Source organism: Oncorhynchus masou, chromosome 28 (assembly GCF_036934945.1).
Source record: "Oncorhynchus masou masou isolate Uvic2021 chromosome 28, UVic_Omas_1.1, whole genome shotgun sequence".
In the NCBI taxonomy this organism is placed as follows: Eukaryota; Metazoa; Chordata; class Actinopteri; order Salmoniformes; family Salmonidae; genus Oncorhynchus; species Oncorhynchus masou.
The window spans coordinates 62,058,390-62,075,416 of record NC_088239.1 but is presented as its reverse complement, the minus strand read 5'-3'; the positions used below and the strand labels follow the sequence as shown (position 1 = coordinate 62,075,416).

The following is a 17,027-nucleotide window of genomic DNA, read 5'->3' as shown; positions in this document are numbered from 1 at the left end:
TTAGCCCAAACAACTACCTATTTCCCTACTGTATTTATTTTATTTTTGCTCCTTTGCACCCCATTATTTTTATTTCTACTTTGCACATTCTTCCATTGCAAATCTACCATTCCAGTGTTTTACTTGCTATATTGTATTTACTTTGCCACCATGGCCTTTTTTGCCTTTACCTCCCTTATCTCACCTCATTTGCTCCCATCATATATAGACTTGTTTCTACTGTATTATTGACTGTATGTTTGTTTTACTCCATGTGTAACTCTGTGTCGTTGTATGTGTCGAACTGCTTTGCTTTATCTTGGCCAGGTCACAATTGTAAATGAGAACTTGTTCTCAATTTGCCTACCTGGTTAAATAAAGGTGAAATAAAGTAAATAAGAAACAACAGATGCTCCTCCCTATTAGAGATGCCCGGTCCAAACTGATTCAATTTAAAGTGTTCAATAGGATTTACTGGACTCCTCTGAGGCTGAACAGGTTTGATAGAATCCAGTCTATGCTGAAGATGTCAGTCAAGTACAGGTGACATGATCCATATGTTCTGTGACTGTCCAAGCTTTACATACCTTTTGGCAGAATAATGGAACAGACTGGGGATATTCTGGATACCACAATACCTGCAAATCCTGCTTTGCTATTACTGAATATCACTAAGGATATTGATGGACTGAGACGCTCATGTTTAGACCAGCGAAAAGTTGCTCTAACCACATCCAAAAGAGTCATACTGAGATACTGGAGGGAGAAGGACCTTCCCTCATAAGAAATGGTCTAAAATGAATGGAAAACCCAATAACTTTTCTGACATCTGGGGACATTCTCTCAAGGACAGAAAGAGAAAACCATCTGTAATGGCCTGATAGACAACTGGTAGGGGTACGGCCTTTTTTGTTCGTTTAGTTTGTCCTTTTGTTGTAATAGCTGTTATGGGGAGGGTGAAAAGTTTGTTTCCTTTTCTATCTTTGTTGTGTGTGCGGTGCGTTACACATTCCGCTGCAGTCTCTGGCGGGGCGGGGTGTCGGGGTGCATTCCGAATGCACTGTTTATTCCTGTCTATCAAGTTATTGTTTAATGCCAAATGAAATTCAATTGCACTGTTGTTATATCGTGAAAGGAAATAAAAACTATAATTAGAACAACAACAAATAAAGATAGTAGGGGCGTTGCTTTACCTTGCCATCAGAATCCTAATGTTAAAGCGCATCAATACATACGGCTTTCTGGATTATACAGCCCAATTAATTACTCGTAGTCTGAGTCTTGCTTTGACACCCGAGGATGAAGGAGGCTGGGTAAAAGTGAGTGGGATAACCAAACGGAAACTAATTTTCATTGGAGCCCAGTGAAGACCTAGCTCAAGATTCTCATCAAGGGTGGTGTGAAATTATTGAACATGTATTCTCAATATGTCAATATGTTTTCTAGGTGGTGTGGAACATGTGAGTGATCAATGTTCCAGACGAGGATTGTTGGAAACTGACTAATTGACTTGAGCACATTTTAATATTTTTATAACTATAAGTGGACAAGCAGCAGTGATTAACATGTTATGGGTTAGATGGAATGATCAATGTGCAAATGTATTTGTGCCCGGAGGCAAAGTACATAGGCGGCCTGTGTCTGAGAGAATGTTTCCATAAGGGTGTTAGTTGCAGATTCTGGCAGGACCGATATCAGTGCATTCTATGCAGTCCCAAAAACCAAGGCGTTAACGTTACAGGGAATTGGGCAAGTGGAATTGAATATGACTGGGCCGGAGATTTGAGTTGCTCATAGATTAAGGAAGTGGGTAATATGAGTCTCTGGGGAACAATACCACGCCTCTGTATAGTAATACAGGGGATAGCTCGTAGTAGATGAAGGACAGCTAATGTTGCACAAGAGACTACTATGAAGACAAGTTGAACGTCACGCATACCCAGATCATGGTGGGAGTAGCAGAGATGGTGTTATCATTTCAGACACCATTGTCAACTTTCAGTGAGTGGTTCATCGAAGAAGGTACAGCTCTTGAAAGACTATCTACAGATCTCCATATACAGGAAGCCACCTCACCAGAAGGACTAGCTACAGATCCCCGTATACAGGAAGCCACCTCACCACCAGATCCCCGTATACAGGAAGCCACCTCACCAGAAGGACTAGCTACAGATCCCCGTATACAGGAAGCCACCTCACCAGAAGGACTAGCTACAGATCCCCGTATACAGGAAGCCACCTCACCAGAAGGACCCCGTATACAGGAAGCCACCTCACAGAAGGACTAGCTACAGATCACCCAGGAAGCCACCTCACCAGAAGGACTAGCTACAGGAAGGAAGCCACCTCACCAGAAGGACTAGCTACAGATCCCCGTATACAGGAAGCCACCTCACCAGAAGGACTAGCTACAGATCCCCGTATACAGGAAGATACAGGAAGCCACCTCACAGAAGGACTAGCTACAGATCCCATATACAGGAAGCCACCTCCAGAAGGACTAGCTACAGATCCCCGTATACAGGAAGCCACCTCAGAAGGACCAGAAGGACTAGCTACAGATACAGATCCCCGTATACAGGAAGCCACCTCACCAGAAGGACTAGCTACAGATCCCCGTATACAGGAAGCCACCTCACCAGAAGGAGCTACAGATCCCCTACAGGAAGCCATCGTATACAGGAAGCCACCTCACCAGAAGGACTAGCCAGATCCCCATATACAGGAAGCCATACATCCCCGTATACAGGAAGCCACCTCACCAGAAGGACTAGCTACAGATCCCCGTATACAGGAAGCCACCTCACCAGAAGGACTAGCTACAGATCCCCGTATACAGGAAGCCACCTCACCAGAAGGACTAGCTACAGATCCCCGTATACAGGAAGCCACCTCACCAGAAGGACTAGCTACAGATCCCATACAGATCCCCGTATACAGGAAGCCAGCTCACCCAGGAAGCCACCTCACCAGAAGGACTAGCTACAGAGCTACAGATCACCCAGGAAGCCAGCTCACCAGAAGGACTAGCTACAGATATACAGGAAGCCAGCTCACCAGAAGGACTAGCTACAGATCCCCGTATACAGGAAGCCACCTCACCAGAAGGACAGAAGGAAGCCTACAGAGCTACCAGATCCCCGTATACAGGAAGCCACCTCACCAGAAGGGACCAGAAGGACTAGCTACAGATCCCCGTATACAGGAAGCCACCTCACCAGAAGGACGAGCTACAGATCCCCGTATACAGGAAGCCACCTCACCAGAAGGAGCTACAGCTACAGGAAGCCACCTCACCAGAGGAACTAGCTACAGATCCCCGTACAGGAAGCCACCTCACAGACTAGCTACAGATATACAGGAAGCCACCTCACCAGGAAGCCACCCCCGTACAGATCCCCGTATACAGGAAGCCACCTCACCAGAAGGACGAGCTACAGATCCCCGTATACAGGAAGCCAGCTCACCAGAAGGGAAGTTTGCTGTAATAATAGGATCACATCTCCTGTGATTAAGAAACATGTGACAGAGTTTTGTAAGGTTGGATACTCTCCCCCATTCCTAACCACCAGCAAACACTTATCTCCCAGACGATTGCTGCTTACCAACCGTTGGGACCCAAAGTTTACACTGTAACGAGCGTGTTCACAAAGGGGTGGGGTGTAGATCGGCCTCAAGATGAGATGTGTATCTAACCTGAGCACAGGGAAGTATTCTCCACAGAGTCCGACTGTAGCAGAACATAGGATGTCAGTGGCTAGAAAGTCAGGTAGGAGATGGGAGACAGGTAGGGAGTATCTGAAAGATTCAGTCCTAGATCTATCAGTGAACCACAAGGGCAATAGGAGATCAGGAGCAGGAGACCGATTCAATGCAATTGCTATTCTCAAGGCAGTCACTGTAGGGTCAGCAACTGAAGGATGCTATAGTAACAGCATGGAACTGGACTATGGAGCAAATGAGGGGTATCTTAAAGTATGCATCATGGGCAGTGTTAGTGGTAGCAGGGGTTACCTTGTTCACATTGCTGGGATATCACCTTCTGAAGGCGTTGATGTTGAAATGTGTATACAATGCAGATTTACCTCAAGATGAGGAACAGTTGATTAAGGCCACCGCTCGTGTATATCGGGTGGACACGCAGGGAGGAGGAGACGGGAGGGCGAAGTGAGGAACATATGGCGTGGGAACACCTTTTGTAGCCTGATGGGGAGGACTGGGTACAAGCATGAGGAGGTGTTGAGAGCCTTCATTGTTGTGGACTCCAGCAGAACAGTATCCCAAATGTCTAGAGTCAGGAAGTGGAATTGTCATGTTATCAAACTTCCCAAAAATGTTTTGTCATATATAATTATGCATAGCTTAACACATTATGAATAATTTTCAAGTCCTTTGCTATCACTCTCTTAGCAACCTGAAGGAGGAAATGGAGAAAGTCTCCATGAGCAGAGCGAGCTGCGTGTTGGGAGCGAGCGACAGAGGAGCAGCTAATGGAGGAAGTTATTTTGCAATTCTGGCAGGGCCGGGATTAAATTTGCCAGAAGCAAATTGGGCCTGGGTAGGGCCTGAACGTCGAGGGCATAGGTAGGGTTTGGTTTAAAAATGCATTCCTGTGCAGGGCTTTACCCTACATAAAGTAATGAACTTACTAATAAACTTTATGATGTGTTAATTAAGGTGACGTGTACTGTCATTATGCTGAGATTGAGCCACTGAGGGATAACTAGCCTGAGTGCCAGCCTGTCTGTCTGTGCTATCATGCGAACTCCTTATCACTCACTGTTAGGGTCCATGGGAAGTTAAACTCGGGAAATTGAAAATGTAGCTTAATATTCTTTCAAAAAAGTTAGCTTATAACAGTGAACCTTTTTTGTGGGATACACATAAGGCAATTCTAGGTCTTGTGGCATATTTTGGTTAAACTATCCCCAATTCAATGTAATTGAAATCTCTGCATGCACAGTGCATTCTTCAATCACACGTGCAGTGCACTCTTCCATCACATGTACAGCTGATTCTCAAGATCTTGCACACTAATGAGATGCTATTGAGCCCACACTGCTATACTATCTAAGCCAAGGACTACATGCTTTCTGGTAAGTTGATTACAATACTGGGTGGGATGAATATATTAAATATGACATACATGATTTTTTCTTAACTACTAAATAGTAGCTAACAGCAAAGTGTGTTAAAATAATTTCTAACTTGTGAACCATTTCTGCGAATTAGTTTTTGCTACCATGTGGGTTTTAACGTCAGCCTGCTGAGGAATGTTAATTCACCTGTTTCATTTAAAAACATTTATCCTACAAAAGGAATTGTTTAATCTAACTGCTTAACTCTTTATCTGTACATGGATTTGTATTTTTGTATTTAAAAAAAATCTTTACAGGAAAATGCCATGGGCACTATCTGATGTGTGGAGACATTTTACTGCAGCTAATGTAGAAGAAAAAACTGTGTACATTTGCAAATAATGTTCCAAATCATGTGAAGAATGCAACAAAGATCCAGAATCCGCTGGCCAAGTGCATAAAGTTCCCTCAGCGCTCACAACAAGCAACCTCAAATAGAAGTATAGGGACTTTTGTCAGATGTGAAAATGATGAATCAGACACCTTATCGATAGCAACAGCTCATGGTCCTCCTGGAATCAGAAGTTTTTCTTGACTCAATAGAGGAACGTAGTCAGTGAAATGCTGATGAATGTCTTGCTCGATCTGTGTATGCAACTGGTTCACTTCTGATGCTCACAGGCAATGTGTATTGGTAGAGATTTCTGAATGTTCTTCGCCAAGCATACACCCCTCCAACCAGACATGCTTTGTTTACTAATTTGCTGGATGCAGAGTTCAACAGAGTTAAAGTGACGGTCAAGCAAATCATAGAGAAAGCAGACTATTGCAATCATCTCTGATGGGTGGTTGAATGTTCGTGACAAGGAATAATGAACTACTTCACCCCTCAACCAGTATTCTACAAGAGCACAGACACAAGGGACAACAGACACACCGGTCTCTACATTGCAGATGATCTGATGGCAGTCATCAATGACCTTGGACCACAGAAGGCATTTGCACTGGTGACAGACAATGCTGCGAACATGAAGGCTGCTTGGTCTAAAGTGGAGGAGTCCTACCCTCACATCCCACCCATTGGCTGTGCTGCTCATGCATTGAATCTGCTCCTCAAGGACAGCATGGCACTGAAAACAATGGATACACTCTACAAGAAAGCCAAGAAAATGGTTAGGCATGTGAAGGGTCATCAAGTTATATCAGCAAAGTGAGAATAAGAGCACCACATTGAAGCTGCCCAGCAACACCCATTGGGGTGGTGTTGTCATCATGTTTGACACTCTCCTGGAGGGGAAAGAGTCTCTCCAAGAAAAGGCCATATCACAGTCTGCCGATATGGACAGCCCCATCAAGAGGATCCTCCTGGATGATGTATTTTGGGAGAGTGGTAAGCAGCCTTAAAATCCAAAAAACCTATAGCAGTAGCCATTGTATGGATTGAGGGAGACAATGCCATCCTGTCTGTTCAGATTCTGCTTGCAGATGGCAGTACAGATTTCTTCTCTTACCTTCCCACTTCACTGTTGCTCCAAGCAGAGGAAACTGAAGATCTGAAATGCATCAAAAAGCGTGAAGACTTCTACCTGAAGTCCATACACGCCGCAGCGTACATGTTGGACCCGAAGTATGCTGGAAAGGGCATCCTATCTGGTGCAGAGATCAACAAGGCCTATGGTGTCATCCCTACCGTGTCTTGCACCTTGGCCTGGATGAGGGCAAGGTTCTTGGCAGTCTGGCGAAGTACACTTCCAAGCAAGGGATTTGGGATGGAGATGCAAAATGGCAGTCGTGCCAAAACATCTCATCAGCCACCTGGTGGAAGGGACTTTGTGGATACGGGGCTCTTTCCCCTGTTGCCTCCACCATCCTCCAAATCCCACCAACATCAGACGCCTCTGGTCCTTGTTTGGGAACACACACACCAAAGCACGCAACAGACTGACTAGCACAAGATTGGTGGCCATCTGGGCAAATTTGAGGCTTTTTGAGCTATCCTCAACAAGGTTGGAAAGTGACAGTGAAGATAAGGCCTCAGACTCTGATGTTCAGGAGGTGGACATTGAGAAGGTCCAGGGAGAAGACATGAGAGGAATACAATCAAAGCTTTAGTTTCTAGACTATCATTTTACAGATGTATGTTGAAAACATTTCTGGGAGATGCGATGGATCATTCAATGTCCCCTTTCTTTTGTTGTTCAGTGAAATCACCCCGTGTTAATAGTCAACTCATTTAATTAAAGTTCAATTTGTAACTAAATTGTTTTTAAACATTTCTATTGGAAGGATTTAATAATTTGCAATTATGTCTACTTATGATAAGGTTAAAGGTATATGGTAAACATAACCAATGCAAATGTTTTAATATCAATTTGCATATATAATTCCGCTAATTCCCACAGAAAGTTTCCAACTCTGAATATTCTCCGAAATGTGCAACTCTACACACTGTCATGCCAAACATGGTTGGCTTCACAATCAGATTTGGGTCCAGGCTAGGATGACTTGTGTTCTAGTGAAGGAGGACTTATGAGTCACATAGTTCTATGGGGACTTAAGCCGGACTCCTCTAGGAACACGAAACACAGTGCTGCTTTGTCCTCTCCGACTCACTGCCCAGATAATCAAACCAATGAGGAAATATGACAAAAATATACAAAGCCAGACCTCTTTTTTTTCTCATCTTCAATCATTCCAACATTCATCCCTTTTAATATTTCAATACTATTCTGAGGGTCATTAGTCTAATTCCGCAAATGTGTAATTTTAGATTATATATTAAGGACATATGCAAAGTATCCTCATGTTGTAAAGCACTCCAGGGAAGTATGTAAAATGGTAATAAATGCAAAAGTGTGTCAGAGGAAAATGGGCTTATTTATTATCCTTCACTGCAGACCTGAGAGGCCATGGGCCTGCCTGGGGGTAAAATAAAGCCATCTCCCTATAAACTGCAGGATTAATATTTGATCTTCAATAAAAACGTGAGTGAGGCTACTCAGTGAGTGAAGGACGGGCATCTCAAAAAAGCCTGCTATATCGACCACTCTAAAAATAAAACTGCAGAACACATTTACGTTTCATGACCATCAACCAGAGCTTTGTTTCACGGAAGTGATTTTCTTCCTACAGCTTGAACCAAAACACTACAGGCAGCGATCCACCAATTCACTGAAGAGACGGGCTGTGTGCCATACAGACAAAACCCAGTGCTCCAAATTAATGACCGTTTTACATTTCACTGGGCTCTAAGTGATTAAGTGAATAGGCTCCCTGTGTGAACCAATTGTGTATGGTGACTTACACTAATGCACTGTTTACTTGCTAGTCAGAACTAGGAAACTAACATTTTCATCTTGCTAACTGGTTGTAGTTATACATGAGCCAAGTTCAACCAGTCAGTAAGTCGGAAATTTCAGACATTTCTTAGCCCGTGAACGTGGCATTAAACTTACCCCAACATGAAGACACATGGCTCTATTTCTGTAGAGACAGATATATCTATGCCAACAAAATCCAGAGCTTTCACATGCTCTCTCCCCCATAAGGTCTGACTTAGACTGGACTTGACACTCAGGGCCTTAGGGAAAACATCTGGCCATGCCACGAGCAGGGTAAACAAAGCTGCTATTGGCAATCAACACATGCGCTTAACTCAAACATGTAGCAGTTCTGAAAGCCTTTATTCGCTGGTCTTGTGATGGTTAGAAAGTCTCTGGGCCTGTTCTAAACAAAGGTTGTAAACAGCGCATCTCAAGTCTGGCCAGACGGGTGGCCAAATCATAAACCTTAACCCATAATAAGTTCACATTTTAATGTTCAAAAATGACCCTTCCTCACCCTCATTCCAACCCGACTTGACACAAAAATTGTATTTTGTCACATCGAGGTGGTCACGTGTCACCTACTCAGAGCATGAATTCCAAGTTAACTTGAAGACATCCTGACTGTTTGGGTAGAGACCCGTGGGAAGTCCCATCAGGTCTTGCAGGGGTCTGAATTGGAATTCTCATAGTAGTTCGAGAAAGACAGGGCTGAGGCAGGGAAACCACATTAAAGGACCGATAGCGGCGCCTGACATCTGCTGAACCAATCAGAATAGAGTTAGAGACATAGACTCGCTTCGGAAGGGGCCTGTGCTGCCTAGTGGCCTGATTCAGAGTGCTTATAAACTACTGGTCTGCCATTGTGTGTTTCTTACCTGTATGGGAGAGATAGCAGCAGCGGGTGGGGTTTTCAGAGGGCTGGGGCTGAGGGGTGTACGGGCAATCGCTGTGGTAACTGCTGGCACGGCTGCTGTGGGGGAGGTTGGGACAAGGCCTGCAGTGGAGGCGTTGTCAAAGCTCTTGATAAGGGTCTTGACGGTGGGAGAGGGCTCAGAGGAGGTAGAGGAGCGTCGGCTGAGACCCATGCCCTGCCTCAGGGCAGCGAGGTCCCTCTCAACCGCATTCATGTAGTTATACACCCTGCCCCTCTCCTCATCCTGCCTATAGAGACAGATAACGGATCGTCAATATCTTTGACACAGGGAGAGATTGGCACACACACAAAGACCACATACTTCTTGATCTCCTCCAGCTCTTTGCTCATCTTCTCATTCTTCTCCTGTGTGTCCAGAAGGCGGCGCCGCAGATCCCCAATCTCCTCCTGAGCCTCGGACTTGATGTCGTTAGCGATGACCACCGCCGTCTGCAGGTCGGCCTGGAACTGACGCCACTCCATAGACTCCTCCTACAAGGGGAGATATGAACCGCACATGGACCACGGTCAAAAGTAGTACATTACATTTACATCATTTAGCAGACGTTCTCATCCAGAGCATGATATGGAATAGGGTGTCATGTGGGATGCACCCATGGGCTTAATGCTACAGACCAGCAGACCACTTCTCATTATGACTGGGTGAAATGTCTTCACCGGATGTTCAATACAAGCTGAGATACAGCTGAGGCACAGGACTCCGTATTCCTCTAGCTCCCCAAACTGACCCGTAGCTTTCGATGCAGCATCTTGATCTCACGCTCCATGTCATGTTTTTGGTCCTGCAGTTTTTTGACGGAGCCTAAAAGAAAAAGAGAGTATGAATAATTAAATGGATGAATTGAGACGGGATAAACGGTCTGACGAGGCTGTAGTAATGGTCCCACATTGCCACCTGGTGGTCACAGCAGCTTTATCATTGGTATATGATTCAGTATTGGTCCAGCATCGTTGGTGAACTCTCTGGATGAGCATATTATTCCCCATAGTCCCTTTTCCTGACTGATGTGTGTCTCCTTAACGGCACTCTATTCCCTAAAAAGTTAACTACATTTGACCAGAAACCCATGGGCCTTGATCAAAAGTAGTGCATTCGGAAGGGAATAGGATATAGGGTGTTCACACAATTATGAATTAATAAAATTAATGCATTCATTCAAGGTTTATACTAATATGTCTATTCAATAGAAAATCTAAACCTAATTTCTATAGCATACAGTACAGTGCATTTGGAAAGTATTCAGACCCCTTGAGATTTTGTTACGTTAGAGCATGATACTCAAATTGATTAGTCCCCCCCCTCAATAAAACTTCTTCCATTTAAGAATGACACAGTGTTCTTAGGGACCTTAAATGATGCAGGCATTTTTTGGTACCCTTCCACTGATTTGGGCCTCGACACAATCCTGTCTCGGAGCTCTATGGACAAATGCTTCGGAAATTTCTTGGCTTGGTTTTTGCTCTGACATGCACTGTCAACTGTGGGACCTTATATAGACATGTGTGTGCCTTTCCAAATCATTACCAATCAATTGAATTTACCACAGGTGGACTCCAACCAAGTTGAAGAAACATCGAAGGTGATCAATGGAAACAGGATGCACCGGAGCTCAATTTCGAGTCTCATAGCAAATGGTTTGAATACTTACGTAAATAAGGTGTTAAACATTTAATACATTTGCAAAAATGTCTAAAACTTGTTTTCGCTTTGTCATTACAGGGTATTGTGTGTAGATTGATGAGGAAAACAATGAATTTGATCTATTTTAGAATAAGGCTGTAACGTGTAACAAAATGTAGAAAAGGGGAAAGGGTCTGAATACTTTTCAAATGCATATGGTTCAAAGGTTACCAGCGATTTACTCTGAGAATATAGCATGTTAAGTGAATGGAAAGTCTTCACAGGCATGATCATAAAGTGGGCACTGCTCAACGGCAGAGCGGCAATAACTTCAAAATGTCAACTGACAAGCTTGAGTTTGAGTGAAAACATGCAATCCGCTGAATACAAAACTAAATATGGACTAAATATATATTTATTTACAAAACCAAGACTGCGAAGACAATCTGTTCCTGTTTTTGTGTAGTCTTTCCCTTTAAAATTGCCATAGAAACAGCCCCTGTCACATAGATTGATTGCAGTTATAGGCAATGAAAGCCAAGGATCTGGAGGTGAAAACAACAAAGGCATTAACTTGATTTTGATTGGTCCAACCAGCGAAAACACCTCCAAATGGTACTACCTCTCATCACCACATATGAAGGACACAAGACCAAGAGCGCCTGTCCGAACTAACAACAGTCACAGCAACACTGTCAGGTACTAGTATATTAAGGTTATAATATTGTAGAGAACAATCTAACAAAATAGGGGAAAAAAATACATTTTGACATTTAATTTCGTAGCACCCTCTTGAATTACCCCGTTTTTCTCTACATTGTACAGCAGTGAGTGAACGCCCTATAGGATAGGGTGCAATTTAGGATGCAATCTCGTGTCCATCCACCACTCACACTCCAGGTCTGTGATCACGAGGTTGTCGTGGAGTTTTACGGCTCTGTGTTGCTCCACCTCGTCCTCCAGCTCAAAGATGGTCTCCTTAATGTCTGAGACCTCAGTGTCCCTCTCCTCCAGCTCAGAACACTGATGGGCCAGGGCCCGCTTCTGCTCTGCTAGCTGCTTCTGCACCTCATCACGAAACACACGGAAGTTCTCCTCCAGCTGACGGGAGAATGGGATACATAGGTGTATGCATAAGCACACATGTCATTAGAGCACCAGTCAAAAGTTTGGACACACCTACTCATTCAAGGGGTTTTCCTTTATTTTTACTATTTTCTACATTGTAGAAAAATAGTGAAGACATCAAAACTGTGAAATAACCCATATGGAATCATGTACTAACCCCAAAAAAGTGCTAAACAATTCAAAATATATTTTATATTTTTTTCTTCAAAGTAGCCACCCTTTGCCTTGATGACAGCTTTGCACACTTTGCATTCTCTCTACCAGCTTCATGAGGTAGTCACCTGGAATGAATTTCAATTAACAGGTGTGCCTTGCTAAAAGTTCATTTGTGGAATTTCTTTCCTTCTTAATGGATTTGAGCCAATCAGTTGTGTTGTGACAAGATAGGGGTGGTATACAGAAAATAGCCCTATTTGGTAAAAGACCAAGTCCATATTATGGCAAGAACAGCTCCAATATGCAAAGAGAAATGACAGTCCATCATTACTTTAAGTCAATTCGGGAGATTTCAAGAACTTTGAATGTTTCTTAAAGTGCCGTCACAAAAACCATCAAGCGCTATGATGAAACTGGCTCTCATGAGGACTGTGCCACAGGAAAGGAAGACCCAGAGTTACCTCTGCTGCAGAGGATAAGTTCATTAGAGTTAACTGTACCTCAGAATACAGTCCAAATAAATCCTTCAGAGTTCAAGTAACAGACATCTCAACATTCACTGCGTGAATCAGGCCTTCGTGGTCAAATTGCTGCAAAAAAACCTATACTAAAGGACACCAATAAGAAGAAAATACTTGCTTGGGCCAAGAAATAAGAGCAAGTGGAAAGTGGAAATCTGGCCTTTGGTCTGATGAGCCCAAATTTGAGATTTTTGGTTCCAACCGCCGTGTCTTTGTTAGAAGCAGAGTAGGTGAAAGGATAATCTCTGCATGTGTGGTTCTCACCGTGAAGCATGGAGGTGGTGGTGTGATGGCGCTTTGCTGGTGACACTGTCTGTGATTCACTTGGAATTACACTTAAGCAGCATGGCTACTACAGCATTCTGAAGCAATACGCCAGCCTATCTGGTTTACGCTTAGTGGGACTATCATTTGTTTTTCAACAGGACAATGACCCAAAACACACCTCCAGGCTGTGTAAGGGCTATTTGACCAAGGAAAGTGATGGAGTGCTGCATCAAATGTCCTGGCCTCCACAATCACCCGACCTCAACCCAATTGAGATGGTTTGGGATGAGTTGGACAGCAGGGTGAAGGAAAATCAGCCAACAAGTGCTCAGCATATATGGGAACTCCTTCAAGACTGTTGGAAAAAAGCGTTCCTCATGAAGCTGGTTGAGAGAACGCCAAGAGTGTGCAAATCTGTCATCAAGGCAAAAAGGGTGGCTACTTTGAAGAATCTAAAATATATTTTGATTTGTTTAACACTTTTTTAGCTACTACATGATTCATTGTGTTATTTCATAGTTGATGTCTTCACTATTATTCTACAATGTAGGCGTGAGTAGGCGTGTCCAAACTTTTGACTGTTGCTGCACGCACATACATACCAACATAGGAATTGGGTAAAATACTAACACAAGACTGATGGAGAATCTGAAATGAAAGTATGTTACATGTGAGAATGTGTGACCTTGCTGATACCGTCCTCCAGCCTGGCGGCCTCGTCGCGGGTGTGGTCCAGCTCCTCATGCAGCTGAGCAGACTCCGCCTCTGCCCTCTCCTTGTCCCTCCTCTCGCTTTCCAGCTGGTGACGGATGTCCATCTTGTCCCCGGCATTGTGGATGGAGTAGAGGTCAGCCACCCTCTGTCTCTCCTGCTCCAGCTGGGCCCTGCATCGAGCCAACTGCACCTGCTCCCCCACGGCAGCCTCCCTCAGGACCTCCAGCTCTGTGGCCGCCGCTGCCCTATCCCTGCGCTCCATCTCAGCCTGCCGCTCAGACATGTGCACCCTCTCCTTTAGCGCTGATATCAGGCCCTGGGCTTCTGCGTTGTCCTGCTCCGCCATTTTCAATGCCCCGCTCAGGTGCTGCTGCACCCCCAGCAGCTGCTCCCTCTCGAAGTGGGTCCCATCAGTCAGGTCCACGTAGCGGCGCTCCAGCTCCAGGTAGCGGCTGCTCTTAGTGTCCTCCTCGTCGACCGGGGCATAGGCCACGCGGTGCTCGTCCAGCAGGCCCCGGAAGTAGTCCATCTGCTGGCCGTACAACTCCAGCCGGTCACCTTGCTGGCACAAGGAGTCTACCAGAATGACCCGCTCCTCGCCCAGCCTCTCATTCTCTGTGCTTAGTTCCTGGGTGATCTGCTGCAGGTCGGCCAGCTCCTGTAGTGTGGCCTGGAGCTCCTCAGAGGTGCAGTGCTGGTTCTCCTCCATCTGGTGAATGCGCTCCGTTAGACAGGCCACCGACACCTTGCTGGTGTTGCCACTGCTGCCGCTACGGGAGCGCTCGCAGTGACTCGGTGGCCCGCCCTCTGACTCAGAGGAGGAGCAGCAGGCAGAGGCAGAACCAGAGGGGGCATCCAGGGCATCATCGCTGGAGGTGATCGGCTGGTAGGCTTCGCTGCACTCGCTGTCGGCCGCCTCAGGGGAGATGGCTCGCCGGGGGTCCAGAAGGTCTTCATTGGAGCCGCAGGCAGAGCCGTGTGGGGAAACCCCATGTTGAAAAGGGGCCCGTTGGAACCCTCCATCTCTGCCACCGCTTGCTGGAGGAAGCTCTGGGCTGAGGCAGGAGCCTCGCGGGGCTTTGAGGGAGCAGTCCAGCCTCTGCTCCAGGGAGAAACCCATGGCATTGAGGCGGTCCTTCAGCATGCGGTTCTCACTCTTTAGCATGTTCAGTTCCACGCGGATCCCCTGGTTCTGGTCCTGCAGCAAGAGCAGGGTGGACTCAACGTCTGTATAGATGAGCGGAGTAGGGGCTTCTTTCTTCTGTTCCTGTAGGGGCTCAGCCTCAGCAGTCTCCTCTCCCTCGCCCCTCTCTCTGCTCCCCCCATCCTCCTCAGGCAGGCCTAGCTGAACACGGATGGCCCGCAGCTCGGTGCGCAGGTGGAGGATCTCCACATCTTTGCTCTTGGCCAGGCCCAGCAGATCCTTCACCCTGCTCTCCAGGAGCGTCTTATTGCTGAGCTGCCCATCCGACCTGGACTTGCTCATTCGGGACTCGGACTCAGTCATGGCCCGGCTACGGACTCTCTTGGGCGGTGCCAAGGCGTCCGAGGGTCCGGAGAGCTTCCTGCTGGCGGTGCCAGTTCTGGAGCGTTCTCGCAGGCCCTCCCGGGATGAACCGGGCTCCTTCACCACAGAGGAGGTCCCACGCTTGCCTGAGGAGTACAATACAACACGTTACTGAAGGTAAAGAAGTTAGAGCTAGTCACAAACCAGAGTCTGTTAGTAGCTCTATGGTTGATGTACCTGAGCTAGTCTTTGTCTTGCCCTCTGGGTTGCTAGTACCTGTAGTGGAAGAGGTTGAAGAGTGGGCAGAGCTAGTCTTCTTGAACTTAGCAACAGTGCTGATCCCAGCGGAGGCTCCACTGCCTACTGTTGTTGCTGATGACAAGTCATCACTGCTCTTCGCCTGGCAAAAGAGAAAGATGATAGTTAACACACCACCTATTGGACCTATAAAGATAATCAGCTTCATAGTTGTTCATAGTATGTAGCAAAAGTGCTCGCGCGGTTATTTGTATGTGCCTTCTGCATTTGTACCTTAGCGAGTGGTGCGGTGGCGGAGGTCTTGGCCGTATTCTTGCCGGCTGTGCCCATGGTGGCGCCCTCAGGCTTGACTCTCTCCCCAGTCTGGGCCTTAGTGCCTGCTGCCGTGGCTTTGGTTACGCCGGCCACTGGCCTGGTCGTCTTCCTCATACTGGGCTCTAGGTTTCTCAGACATTTACAATGCAATCTGTGTGGAACAAAAACACACAAGCATACAGGAGTTAATAACAGGATGAGGTGGTAACGCATGCATCACAGAGGGTTTCTAGTTTCTCAGCCAGGAAAAAAATATTTCATTATTATGCCATAATTAACATCAGTGAACAAGCTCTTACAACTAACGTAAATACTAAACCCACATAAAACGCAGCCTACAACTACAAGAATTATAGTAGGCAGCACAACAGTCTAAAAACGAGTTTGTAAATCATTCATTTGAAATTCATTTCCAGAATAACCAATTAGCCTAGATTGCCTTTTGAAAAATCCAGTTCGTTACCTGAGGCCTGTGGCAGTAGTTTTCTTGGGAGAACACGGTCTGTCATCTATGGGCTAGCTAGTAGCTAAGGAGTTGCTGTCTAGTCTGGAGTACGGACAAAATGACTTCACAGTTCTTCTGTGCTGTGGTCGATGCTATTTATGTTCAAACGTCAGCCAGCACTACATCCTTCTCAGACAGTGACTCACACAGATGACACGAGGGAGCGGTCATTGGATTCAGATCTGTAAGCACACGAGGCGTGTGACTGGAGGTCTCAGGCCTGTAGCTAAAGTTGAAGTCGGAAGATTACGTACACCTTAGTTTAAATGTATTTGGCTCACTTTTTCACAATTTCTGTAAAAAAAAATATCCTAGAAAAATTACCTGTCTTAGATCAGTTAGGATCACCACTTTATTTTTTAGAATGTGAAAAGCCAGAATAAGAGATTTAATTATCTATTTCAGCTTTTATTTATTTCATCACATTCCCAGTGGGTCAAAAGTTTACATATACTAATTGAGTGTTTGGTAGCATGGCCAATATTCCTGCCTCATGATGCCATCCATTTTGTGAAGTGCACCAGTCCCTCCTGCAGCAAAGCACCCCCATAACATGCTGCTGTCACCCCCATGCTTCACGGTTGGGATGGTGTTCTTTGGCTTGCAAGCCTCCCCCTTTTTCCTCCAAACATAATGATGGTCATTATGTCCAAACAGTTATATATTTTTTTCATCAGACCAGAGGACATTTCTCCAAAGGTACAATCTTTGTCCCCAT

General features: G+C 45.6%; 1 protein-coding gene across 2 annotated transcripts in view; it reads right to left on the bottom strand.

Annotated features, from left to right (window-relative positions):
- The window catches only part of LOC135518024 (cytospin-A-like), a 46,186-nt gene that overhangs the window by 25,312 nt on the left and 3,847 nt on the right, over positions 1–17,027 (bottom strand). For both annotated transcript variants that reach the window (XM_064942847.1, XM_064942848.1), the window contains exons 2-8: positions 15,763–15,955; positions 15,508–15,631; positions 13,696–15,377; positions 11,832–12,039; positions 10,046–10,119; positions 9,619–9,788; positions 9,259–9,544 (exon numbers count right to left, since the gene is read on the bottom strand). In XM_064942847.1, coding sequence (XP_064798919.1) covers positions 9,259–9,544; positions 9,619–9,788; positions 10,046–10,119; positions 11,832–12,039; positions 13,696–15,377; positions 15,508–15,631; positions 15,763–15,918 — 2,700 coding nt within the window. In that variant the 5' untranslated portion in view covers positions 15,919–15,955. The remainder of the gene's footprint in view (positions 1–9,258; positions 9,545–9,618; positions 9,789–10,045; positions 10,120–11,831; positions 12,040–13,695; positions 15,378–15,507; positions 15,632–15,762; positions 15,956–17,027) is intronic.